This window comes from Lactuca sativa, chromosome 7 (genome assembly GCF_002870075.4).
Source record: "Lactuca sativa cultivar Salinas chromosome 7, Lsat_Salinas_v11, whole genome shotgun sequence".
Lineage (NCBI taxonomy): Eukaryota > Viridiplantae > Streptophyta > Magnoliopsida > Asterales > Asteraceae > Lactuca > Lactuca sativa.
Genome location: NC_056629.2, coordinates 191,957,340 through 191,971,329, shown reverse-complemented (window position 1 = coordinate 191,971,329; position 13,990 = coordinate 191,957,340). Strand labels below are relative to the sequence as shown.

Below are 13,990 nucleotides of genomic sequence, written 5' to 3'. Positions count from 1 at the left end.
GTTAGGATTGGAAATGATGGATATGTTGTGGACCTTAACAACAACACATGTGGATGTAGATCTTGGCAAGTATCAGGTATCCCATGTGTGCATGCAGTGGCAGCCATTTCATACCTCAACAGGAATGCAGAGGATTATGTTGCACCATTGTTCCATACAACCATGTTCTTGACTTGTTACAACCATACCATTAATCCACTTACTGGTAGTTCCATATGGCCTGAAGTTACCTACATGAAGCCATTGCCTCCCCAAAAAAGAAGGTTACCAAGAAGGCCAACCATTAAAAGGAAAAGGGATCAATCTGAGAGGGAAAGCCAGGGGAAAACAAGGCATACTATCTCAAAAGCAGGTGCAGTTATCAGATGCACCATTTGTAGAGAAACAGGCCACAATAGATCAACATGTCCTACAAGACCAAAAGATGCAGCATCCACTTCACTGCCAAAAATGAAGAAAGCTAATAAATGTAAAACAAAGAAAGGTATGCTATTAAAACAATGTAATTATACTACAACATCCAACTCATTAACTACACCTTTGTATAGCAGGTACTGTGGAACCAGTTCAAGTAGATCCAATTCAAGTGGAAGCTCCTGCACAACTAGATAATGATGTTCAAGTAGATGATCCTGCTCCACATGTTGATGTTCATGTAGATGATTCTGTTAATGATGTCCCTGCTCAACATGTTGATGTTCATGTAGATGATCCTGTTAATGATGTCCCTGCTCAACATGTTGATGTTCATGTAGATGATCATGTTAATGATGTCCCTGCTCAACCTGTTGCAACTGGGAAGAGGACACAAAAATACTCAGAAAGAATTACCAAGATTGGGTTGAGGAGGAACGTTTTGAAGAAAGAAGGAAGCATTGATCACCATCCACTGGAGTTGGAATGAATTTATGTTTTAATATTTTTGTAAAGACAAACTTTTAGTCTTTTTATTATGTAATTGGGAATACTTTTAGTCATGGCACATCTTTTGATTATGTAAAGACAAATGTGGGCACAACTTTTGTAATGATGCACATGCTAATGGAATCTTACAAGTTTGTCTTCTATCTATATTATATGCTTGGGTGTTATACTTAATCTGGACCATTTTACCCCTGTATCATGTCCAATACACTAACCACTTAAACACATTTTGAAACCACTCAAAACATCAAACTAACTATCATTAATAAAGAACATTTAGTCTTCATACATTAAGAAATGTTTGATGTTGTTGTTGTGGTTAAAATGGACCATTTTACCCCTGCATAATGTCCAATTCACTAACCTATTAAACACACTAATATGTCTTTGTAACCACTCAAAATATCAAACTATTGATTGCTGTTATACTTAATCTGGACCATTTTACCCCTTGATCGCATTAAGACATTAACAATTGATTGTTGTTATACTTAATCTGGACCATTTTACCCCTGCATCATGTACAATTCACTAACTTGGATCACATTAACACATTAATATTTCTTTGAAACCACTCAAAACATCAAACTGTTATTACTCAGAAAGATTTAGTCTTAATACATCAAACAAAATACAACATTGTCTTTGAATACAACTTAATTAGTAAAAAACATTTAGTCTTAATACATCAATAACTACTTCTTAAACACAAACAACAGAAATAACGCAATCATCAGAACTTTATGAGTAAATAGCTTCCATTTGATTTTTTCAAGCTCTTGTCTAACAACCAAATTTTCTTGTTCCATCTTCATCTTACATATGCTGATCTGGTTTTCCAATGTACAAATTTTGAGGGTTAAATTGCACTGTTCTTTTTTGTCCTTCCCAGAACTGACTTCATTATCAGGGGTTTCAGGCACCAACCATTCCCAGAACTTGCATATTGGTCCTTCATTCTTGAAAAAAAGTAACAAATTGGTCAAAGAAAGAACATTAAACCAAAAACATAAAAACATTTGATTTACCATGGAGTTAGGGCACAATCTGAATTTCTTTCCTGGATTGTCTTTAGTTCGTGAAGTTCATACGCGAGATGGTAACCCACAATAACAAGGATTTTCAGGTTGAAATTCAACATTTCGTTTGGAAGAGATAGAAGAAGAAGAAGAAGCATCCATGTCGGTCGATCTAGGGCATAATTGATGAGAATGACGCAGCTTAATAGGGATGACCTGCATTTAATAAGCCAAATGTATGCCACATAATGCCACGTAATATCCACATAAGCAGTAACCTACAACAACCGGTCGCAGTGGCTTTGATGAGCAGGGATTATAAGTTCAATGGTATAATAAAGACAAAAAAAAAAAAAAAAAAAAAAAAAAAAAAAAGATAAGGGACCTAATGAATACAAGACAAATACTTTATTACCCTCAAAGGTCATTTTCCCAACTGTAAATGGTGTTCATAATGTGGGCGATTAGGCCAAAAGGCGAGACGTATGACATCACAAATGAATATGGTTAGTTTCACTTATCCTCTATTTACGAAAAAATTTTGGGTTTCTTGATGATCTGAAGAACAAAGCCTAAAATACAAACATCTGATAATTTTTTACTTAATGTTTTTTGTATCTTGTAGAGCGTGTACCAACAATGTTCACCATAAAGCTACACCATGGTGGAAATTTTACCAAGCTTCCAAACACAAAATATGTTAAAGGTGAAGTGTGATATATTGATTTAGTAGACATTGATGAGTTCTCAGTTCATGAACTAGACACAATGATGCTAGAGCTAGGTTACTCCGTACCCCCAGTAATATATTACCATTTTAGGATTCCTCATGAAGACTTGGATTTTAGCCTTAGAGCTTTAGGGAATGATAATGATGTCTTGAATTTGGCTCAATATATTGGAGATAAAAAGGTCGTTGAAGTGTATACAGAACATGGACAAACTAATTTGCTGACCTATTTTATGTCTCCAAAAGGAAAGCAAAAAGTCATTATTAAGGAGCTCTATGATGGTGATCTTCCAAAAGAAGCAAACGTACCAAAAGTACCAGCAAAGGATAAAACCCCAATAATAGATGAAGCTAATGATCAAACACAGTTGGCAGGGTATATGTCCTTGATACTCTTTGACAGAGTCCCTACACAAGTTTCACCAGAGTATAGAAGAAATAGAAGGGTGAACTCAATAGTTGGTCAAAGTTCTTGTGCCAAGAAGCTTCGTTTAGTTGAATTGGATGATGTAGTAGAAGATCAAGGTGGTGATCATGCTAAATTGGATGATGTAGTAAAAGATCAAAGTGGTGATCATGTAAAATTGGATGATGTTGTACAAGATCAAGGTGGTGAGAATCCTAAATTAGATGATATGGTACAAGATCAAGATGGTGAGCATGCTAACATGGATTATGTGGTACAAGATCAAGGTGGTGACCATGCTAATTTTGATTATGATGACTTTCATTATGAGAACTTTTCTCATGATCACTTTGATCCTTTTGATGGAGAACATTATCAACCACCAGAAGATGAGAATGTTGAAGACCATCATTCTGAACATGAAAAGCCTGTTGATAGTGATGATTTTGGGCAAGAATCAGAAGAACAGTATGATGAACTTGTTGATGATGAAAACAATGTATCAGAAGTGGAGGTGGATATGACTGAATTTAACATTAATCTTGATAGGGATGATGGTTGTGTTCAAATGGATGGGTTGATAACGGGGTGGGGGCAAATGATGAACATGAGAGAATAGCCTATATTTAGGGAAATTACCTATAAGCCTAATGAAGTTACTAAACCGTTCAAAAAAACTCAATTATGTTTTGTCTGTTCAAGAAAATCCAACGAACTTAACATTTTGTCTAAAAAAAACCTAACTAACTTACATTTTTATTCAATTAACCAGCTAATAAAACTCAACAAAGGACATAGCTTATGACGTGGAATTAAATATCGGGAAAATAACTTGTAAGACTAACAAAGTTTTGAAATCATTCAAAAAACCTCAATCATGTTTTGTCTGCTCAAAAAAACCTAATGAACTTAACATTTTGTCTAAAAAAACCCAACAAATTTAAGCTTTTATTCAATTCTTATTAGAGACAACCAGATTCATTAGATATACAATTAGTTGACAAATGATATGTCATTATATTTAATGACATGAAATAAACAGATTAGAATTGTGCTTCATATATCGATTTAGGGCTTGGAGAGATGAGATCAGTCTTGGAATCGAACGAACCAAACTGAGAACCAAAAAATTGAAAACAGAAAATGAGGAAAATATTGGAACCGAAAACCGAACCGAACTTCTAAAGTACATTGTCGTTTTTTGCATTTTGAGGTAGGTGGCAGAGGAAAAAGGAGGTGGTCAGGCCCAAATTAACTCTCTCTATCTCTCTCTCTCTCTCTCTCTCTCTCTCTCTCTCTGTGTATATATATATATATATATATATATATATATATATATATATATATATATATATATATATATATATATATATATATATATTACAAAAACCTTGATACCCTGAATGTTGCTCATGACGATGGGACCATTATATTTAATGTAACGAATATAAAAACAACCTATAATATTTACAAGATTCTTGTATGCAATTTAGGTGTAGTACTTGTAATATAAAACTAAACTAATTATTAGAATAAGATGCATGAGTTGATAAAATAACAAATAATAGTTGAAATTTCATCGGTCTTGTGCATGTTTGTGACAGCTAGTTGGGCTGTCGCATTTATCAAAATATCTCATATTTGCTCGAACTTAATAGCATAATTTATTTTTAAGAAATATTTACTTATTTGTATCGTGTAAAGATGGAGATGTCTTATTAATAAAATCAGGCCCAGATGTCTACTGATCTACTAATATTTATTTTATAAATGTTTGTACCCGTTTTCCAAATTTATTATTTATGTTTTTTACCAATTTGCTTTTAACAAGAAATATGCGTATGAGTTTTTCCTGATCTTAAGAGTACTCGAGAGCTTATTGTTTTTGGGAGAATCACTAGAGTAGCAACAACACGGAATCTTATATTTTGTTTGTGTGTGTGATTAGACATGATTTGAATTTATTAATTTTGGTGTTTAATTTGGTCGAAAAGGTTACAAGGGAAATAGTGCATATTTAATACATAACGTGGAAGGTGGCGTTAAATATAATTAATTTAGTAAAGTTGGTTTGTTTCTTAATTAATTAACTAGATCTAAGTGATTAAGGATTTAAGATTAGATTAATGAGGAGCCAAGTGTTGATATGGTTCCCTACCGATAAGTCATTATCATAGACATAAGCAAACGTTCTTATTTTTATATTATAAAATGTAACAAGGATAAGTTTTGTTTTGAAAAGTTTATTACAAGTAGTACGGTTATCTTTCTAACAAAATAAAGTTTTTTGGATTTGTGAAACACATATAGAGACATATGTCTCATGTACTCCATTCCTTGATCGTACTTTGTTATTGTAGTTGATTAGTTGTCGGATTAGATAGAACGAAATTGTACTCATTAAGGTGATTTTTTTTTTTGCTTTGAAATTTGAATTGAATAGACTTGCTACTAAGAATAATTTAGATCAAAGGGGGATTGATTTGCATTTTGTTGTTTTCCTGATTTGTGAAACATAGATAATGTCGGGGTTTGAGAAGAATAGGATTGTTTATGGAATCATGTAGAACACTTTTCGAATCTGATATTTTTACATTATGTTTGGCATCATGAAATCCAGTTTATGAGATAATATTTCAAAGAACAATTTTAAATGAAGATGAGAAATCACAAACTATGAATTTATATGAATATGAATTCTTCTTATTAACAAAAAAAATTGATCAATTAGCATCAAATGCTCATTATATCCGTAAATGGTTGCAGCCCACTTGACCCCTGTCATTTGGTCGAACCCAGATCAAACTTCTCTTATACAAAAATGTACTCTATACCTCCTAACTTGTTTAAAATCAAGACTTGAATTCTATTGTTAATCTTGTAAATTCCATTACACTACAATGATATAATGACAAAATTACCAACAGATAAAGACACGACAATATTTATTTGTTGGTCGTTAAGTTGCTAAGGATTTGTAAATTTGAAAATGCACTTAATATATAAAGTATGTTTTAAAAACTATGGAAACTGTGAATGGGGAGTTTTAATTGCATGAAAAACTGAAGCTTTTTACAACGTAAATTTATTTACATGAACATAATCATTATATTCGAACTACATATCAGTTTTTATAATAAACAGATTTTGATAATAATAAATATCTTCTACTTTTTATTTTCTATCATCTTCCTATCCACCTATCCATTTAAGATTGTGATATTTGCCGTATTTAATATAATTAATAAATTTTTATTACACGGAGAAGGATGGATATGAAGAAAAAGTATAAAAAAATTAAGGATATTTAAATTTTCTAATATGTTTAAGCACTCAACAAAGTTAAAACAGTCGGCACCTGTGGCAACTGGCATCGCATGTGGGTTCTCCCAAAGGTACACACATGTGCATATTTGAAACTTCCATTTTTCACGCCTACTTTTACTAGCCTTGTTTGTAATTAAAAATATATAACACAAACTTATTCTGACTTATAAAAATCGAACTCAATATTATATACATAATATACATGAAAAGAAGAAGATATTTTATACTTGAAGAAAGGAAGAGAGTGATCAATAAATGGAGAATATGAAAGTGATATAATAAAAAGATAAATTCATCACTAAGCACGATGATGAATGATTCAGGTATTGATACATCTTGAATGTTTAGATTATAAAACTTGATTGTATACTAATGTGAATTAAGGTTATTTAAAAACGTGAAGTAACCTCTCGAAACGTGTAATACTTTGACCAAAATTTTATAAACGATATGCATACAATCTAATAAAAAAAACATCAAACAAATCTAAAATTAATCGAGCAACGTCACCCGCAAACCTACCATAGTGAGTCACGTAACGTTTAACGGTTTAATCCATCCATCAAAAGTCAGTTTAAACTTTAAAGTTACGTGTAACTTCTGTCATGAAATTTTATTATCCTCGGGATTCACAGCATACCATTTCCATATTTGTTTAACCCAGTTTTTAATATTATTGATTTTAAAATACTCACTAAATTTTCTATTACACGCATAAGTTTTCTTATGTTGAGTCTTAAACTTTAAGGCTGATGAGGGATAACGTTTTGATCACAAGTGGTAGACAATTGTCAATGTAAATAGATTATCAAATACAAGGAGCAACAATTTTAGAAATTCATTCACATAAATTGGAAAATTAAGAACAGGGAATAATGAGAAAAAAAAAACAAGCTGAAAATTGCATCCTCTACAAATAGTTTACAATCCCCGACACAGGAAAAATAGATTTTTTTTTTTTTTTTTGTGAATTATAGTACACAATATAAGAAGGGCGTATTAAAACAGATCATGGTTTGGAGAACATCCCTTGAGTTAAGGAGGAGAAATCATAGTCTTTTGCAGACTGTGAAGCCGATGCGGTTGCTGCTGGTGGTTTAGACCCACCAGATCCCCCCATGCTGCCAGGTGGCATCACCCCATTGGTAGTTGCATTCAATCCCATCGTGTTGTAAACACTATAACAAAATAATAATAATCATAGTGTTATCATTTACGCCAATTAATACATACAAAAAAGTAAGATATAAATTAGAATCATACCTGGATGATGTTGGAACCTGAAATGAAGTGCCAGCTGGAATTTGTGCTCCAAGTCCCATATTTCCCATCTATTATTTATTACACCAATTAAAGTCTATCCATATTTGTATAGAAAATAATCAAAACATAAATATACTTGTATACCTGTTGTAAATATTTCTCTAGTTCATCTTTTCCAGGAGCTGGTGTAGGTGTAGCATGCATCCCAGGAAACTGGTAGCCGACATTTGCCCAGTTTTGATTGGGGAGTAAATTACGTTGTTGCCCTTGCCCTCCATTCCCATTGCCAGTAAGATTTGGCAAACCACCTGATTTGGCAGCAGCAGCCATGAGTAGGTACTGCTGCTGAGCTAACATAGCAAGTTGCTGTTGGTGAAGAGCATATGGTGATGTTGTGTTGTTATTGTTACTCTTTTCAAAGAGACTCATGATATCATTTTTAACATCCTTCTGAGGCTTCTGTGATTGTGGTTGTGAGAGAGGAGGTGAGTCTTTGAACAGATCTTCAATTCCAGAAGTGGGAACGGGATTTGGCTTTGTTTGGTTGTTAATGTTATCAACAGGTTTTGAAACGTCTGTTGTGATTGGTGGTACTTGAACAGCAGCAGCTGTAAATCAATATCACGAGATAAGTTGTTATGTGTAGTAGAATTTTAATCTTATTAAGTAATAAAAGGAAGGAGTAAGTAGAGTTACATTGAAAGCCTGCCCATAGATCGTCTGTAGAAGCTTCTGGAACTTTCTCATCCATTGAAAGCATGTCGAAAAGATCAGTAGCAAAATCATGTTTTGGAGGAGAGACAGCTTCTGATTCAGTAGAAGAAACTGCTGATGACTCGGCTTTTGGAATTGGGATCACCTGTTAAGTTGAAATAAATGAACAAACTTAACACATATTGAATCTGATGATGATGATGATGATGACATACAGATACAGGTTCGGGTCCTTTTGGGGGGACACGAAGGTTGACTCTTGCAACAGGTGTTTGATAGGTCTTTCTTTCAGTATGCTGAACAGGTGGTGGAGCTTTCTCTTCATGCACTACAGGAGGTGGGATTTCTCTTCCTTCTTTAGCAACCCATCTTTTGTCTTCATATCTTAAAAATAGCCACAACATTTATTTTTAAGACTTTGAAACATAGATAATGAAGAAGAGAATAGATTTTTTTTAAAGGGTTAATGTCATAAAAACCCTCAGTTTTTCAGGATTTTGTTGGTTTTACCCAAAGTTGGATTTTATGTCTGTTTTTACCCTCACATTTTCCAAAAAAATGTTTGGTTTTACCCTTTTACCGGTGATAACAGGTTTTCTAGGTTACCATTATATTAACTTCGCAAAAAACCCTTAAATTTACAGTTTTTGACGTTTTTACCCTTAAGTATATAATTTTTTTTACACTTTTACCCTAAGTATTTTTTTTTCATAATACACGTATTCATGCAAAAAAATCGTGTTTATATACGAAAAAAAATGTTTAATTAAATGTTGTATTTATAGTTTTTTAATATTATATATAAACACATTTATGATTGAACAAGTTTTGTTATTGATATGTATATTTTTAAATACATAAAAGTATGTATCTGTAGTTCTAAAAACATATTAATTTGTTTTTTATTACATTTTAAACGGTTTATCCAAGGAAAAAGACCCATATATATATATATATATATATATATATATATATATATATATATATATATATATATATATATATATATATATATATATATATATATATATATATATATATATACACACACACACACACTCACACACATAAAGATATAACATTTAAAAAAATGTAAATACAATATTTAATTAAACTTTTTTTCATATATAAATACGATTTTTCTGCATGAATACGTATAATATGAAAAAAATACTTAGGGTAAAAGTATAAAAAAATTATAAACTCAAGGGTAAAAACGTAAAAAAACTGTAAACTTAAGGGTTTTTTTTTGCGAAGATAATATAATGGTAACCTGAAAAACCTGTTATCACCGGTAAAAGGGTAAGACCGAACATTTTTTGGAAAATGAGGGTAAAAACGGACATAAAATTCAACTTTGGTCAAAACCGACAAAACTCTAAAAACTTGAGGATTTTTATGACATTAACCCATTTTTAAAGTGCTAAAAAGGGTACGTACTTTGCGCGAATGAAATTTTCAATGCCAACTCTATCATAATTTGGTGGCAGTTGTGCTTCCCAATAACTATTCGACTTCTCGTTTCCCATGGCTGAGAAGAAAGAGAAAATGAATCACATAACATAATCTTTAAAATTACAACAATTATTTATTTATATTTTTTTATAAACATGAGGAAGATCTGTCTTACATTGGATAAATGCAACCTGCTCGGGTAGCCATGTGTCCAGTGTAGCTGATCGCACCTAGAGAAAGAGAGAAAGGTGTGCATAAATAAATAAATAAATGAAAGAACACATTATAGTGTCTATTAAAAGGTATAGTTAACCTATATGTTTTAAATTTTAATAACTATTTGTCTTAAGGGGAATGTCTTTATAACAAAACATGAAACATTCATGTAAAATGTGACTCAATAGTACCATGCATCAGAAGCTTGTACTCACTGCATCAAGGGCAGTTTTTTATGTAGTTTTTTTTTTTTATGTTAAATAGCTCCAAAAACTCAATATAAAATGATGTAGGCAGATCTGTGCTTTTCTGTTTCTTGTTCTAATTATTTTTCTCTCCATATACAAGGTGGCTAGTGGCAAAGGGATTCAGTCAAATTCCAAGAATCCAAGGTATTAATTTTACAAATATTTTTCTCACATGTTGTGAATAAATTGAACTCTGTTTTTTATCTATTCTTTTAAGACCTTCAAATGATAGGGACTTGTATGGAATTATTACCTTTGATATGTGTACACCAAGGCTTCTATGGATTCCAGAACATTGCATGCATATAAAGATGCCTAGGTTCACACTAGCCCATCTAGGACCTCTGTCATGAAAAAAAAAAATTGGTTTTAATAGTTAATATAGATAATAACTAAACAATAATCCAATTTGATTAATGAATGTCATAAATGAAGTGCATACTTGGTTTTGCAATCAGCACACTCCCTATTCTCAGGCAATTTAAGAAGCCCTTCCAGTATCTGGAAACAAAGATCACACAAAATCAGTTGATATGCAGCATAAAGTTTTTTCAGTGCACCATAATGTGAAAAATAAGGGAATTGTATTGTTTTCACTTCACAAGTTTCATTCTATATGTACACAACAGTTTTTCAAAGTTTTAACTTTTAGCCCTAAATTGCTCAATCTTGATGGCAAAATCAAATAAAGGATGGTGTTTCTTCTATAGCTTAGTTTATATCATCATTATATAATAATCACATATTTGGTAGCATTAGCATTTAAACAGTAATGGAGTCCATCTGATTCATAACAGCCCCTTTCTTTTGATTAAAGACAGCTTATTACACTTGTTTGCAAGTGAAAGTCCACCTTGAAAAAATATTAACTAAAATAAATAATGCCAAATTGGGGGATCAGCACATTACATGAAATAAAATTGTTGCAGGCAGTTGTAAGATTCATGTTTACATCAACTTGCCTTGGAACTTAATAGACTAAAGTCTGCTTCTTGATTCACACTTTCTGTTCTCTTAATCTCTTATTACATTTATTGATGCTCAAAGTCAGTTGAAGCCCATGATTCGTTGTTATAATGTGACTTCTGATAAAATTCTAAATGTAAGTACTAAAAATTTATATATGACTGCAAGTAAAATTCCCTAAGCTTTGGAGTTATAACCATCATCCGTGTAACTATAGGTCTATATCCCCTTCTCAGTCATGTTCTAGTGCTCATCCATCACAAAAAGTTTACAATTTTTTGTTTTGGAGAAGTTTCTCATCTGGTATCCCTTGCACATAATATGAATCAATTTACTAAACATGCTGATGTTTTTATTTAACTTACTGTTACACGATATATGATGTAAAAGTATGCTTGAAGAGGAATATAGGATACAGATCTCCCAAATTACTAGACAAAATTTTTTTATGAAAGTCGCAAACAATAATCGAATAGTCAAACGGAACAGATTTCAAACAAATTCAATAGTTTTCGATCACACGTATTCAATGTTTATTGAAATAGATCAGCTGCTAAATCTTAAATCAGGTATACTAGATGATATCATGACATATCAGTTAACCTAATAAGTGCAAAACTAAATACAGATCAAGTTACGGAAGAGGAAGAAGAGGAGACCTTTCTGTGCCTAGCATTGAGCTCCTTGGAAACACCTGCCTTCTCGTTCATAGTTGCCGATAGGATTAAAGAAAAACCTCGATCTCTATCGGCGTTGAGATCTCTCCGTTTTGAGGTGTTCTGATTATAGGATGACGATTTGGATCACCGGAGACGACAACGACGACCGGGAGAGATCGGTAGTCGGTTAGTCGTGATGAGGCTTTGATATTTTGACCTTTGTTTTGGGGTTTGGGCGTGTGAAGAGAGTTGCTAAGTGGCTGTGGAGCCGGTGTACATTGATCTTGGACGTGTGAATCGGATTACTGCTGGTGTAAATGTATCCGAATTGGGTCCCACCTGTTATTTTTAGAAACAAGAAGTAAATGTAATATCTTTCCTAATATTAATCAAGTTTCAATATTTAGTGTAATGGACAAAAATAACTATGAATTATTAAAATTTTAAAATTATATAAAATAAAAAGTTGAAATCAGTAATTTTGTATTAAAAAAAATTATCCAAATAAAAATTAAAAGTTGAACAGAAGTTTTTTATAATTCAAGTTATTTTTCTTAAAACCTAAAAATATCTGTACGAGGAAACCTTGAATTATTTTGATCAACATCGCATATTTGACTTTTTTAAAGTTGTGTTTGTTTTATACAATTTAGTTTATTTTTTGATTTTATTGCAATATAATGTTAGATTATACCAATAAAGTAGATCATAAGCTAGTATTTTAAACATCATTTGAGATAACTTTGACCTTTTAACCGAGTTTAGCAAGACATTGTTTGATTTCTTGTTGAACCAATCCTGTCAGACCTTTTTGGCTGACTCTTACCCATCATTGCGTTTGATACCATCATTTGCTCTTCTTCTTCTCACACGTCCGTTCTCCTTTCCTACCTCTGAGATATGCAAAAGCAAATATATATCAACACCACTCTTGCCTCCTTTGGCTAACGCCTTCGTCATCCCCGTTACCCACCGATGCCACCTCATCCTCCTTCCCCACATCATTTGGTATGTCTCTCCCTCTCAATTGATTTGTGATTTGTTCTTTAATTTTGGATTAATGATCTGATTCACGCTCTGCTCCGCAATCGATTTTTATAAAGATGGGCTCAAGTAAATTCCAAGGTTAGCATCTCTTTGAATTAAATCCAATCTCTCTTTATGTTGTGTAATTGTTCTTTAGTTTGTTACAAATTAAATTTATCAAGGAAAATTATAGGTCCAAGAAGAACTAGAACATCATCACTTCTTGGATTTTCCAAGCTCTAATGTAGTGTCACTATTATAGCAATAATATTCGATCTTATTATTCTATGTTATCTAAGGGCAGGTATCTATGTGTAATCAGTAATGCTTCTATGATTATAATTATTATATACTAAATTTCACATATTTTGGTTGGTAGAATTCTCATTAGAGTTGCCCAAGGAGAAATGTAACCATTATCGTCATCATTTGAGTTTTTGAGTTGGTTTGTTGTGGAACTAAGCTTGTTGGATTACAATTATATAAGATTCTTGCCATCAATAACTGTTTTAAGCTATTTTGTTGCAAGATTTACACTTGAACCAACGGATAAAATTTTGTTAGCAATGGATTATCTATTTTTGATTCTGAAAAATCAAGATGCATTCTCTTTGTTTCAGGGATTGAAAATTCAATGGTATTCAGTTTATAAACCATTTGAATTAAAGGATTGTGTGCTTGCCTTTCATGACTTAAGGGTTGTTTGTTTTTTCATAAAACTCACTTCTGGTTGTGTTGTGCAGCATAAGCGCATCATTTGGCATTTCGCAACTGTTTGTTTTTTAGAAGACTTCTGACTTAAAAACCGTTGCGTGTGTGCTGTGCGGCACAACATTGGACCATCCTCTTCAAACCACTTTTCACTTTACTTTAAGTTATATTATTTAACATAGATTTGTTTTAATTTTGTTCAACAACATGTTTATTATTTTAATAATATTATGAAGGATATTATAAATAATTCGAGTATATTTTACATAATTTCAAATAATTTAAAAACCGTTTAGTAAATTTCATATAAATATTTGTTTATACTA

The 13,990-nt window shown here is 32.1% G+C and overlaps 1 protein-coding gene across 1 annotated transcript; it reads right to left on the bottom strand.

Annotated features, from left to right (window-relative positions):
- Positions 1-7,184: 7,184 nt before the first annotated feature.
- On the bottom strand, positions 7,185-12,063 carry LOC111904856 (ADP-ribosylation factor GTPase-activating protein AGD5). Its single transcript, XM_023900563.3, has 10 exons — positions 11,928-12,063; positions 10,745-10,803; positions 10,556-10,646; positions 10,014-10,068; positions 9,824-9,914; positions 8,599-8,767; positions 8,366-8,528; positions 7,814-8,277; positions 7,670-7,737; positions 7,185-7,584 (listed from the first exon to the last, which is right to left on the bottom strand). Exons 1-10 carry the CDS (start codon positions 11,976-11,978, stop codon positions 7,416-7,418), a joined length of 1,380 nt encoding a protein of 459 aa, XP_023756331.1. The 5' UTR covers positions 11,979-12,063; the 3' UTR covers positions 7,185-7,415.
- Between the last annotated feature and the right edge of the window lie 1,927 nt (positions 12,064-13,990).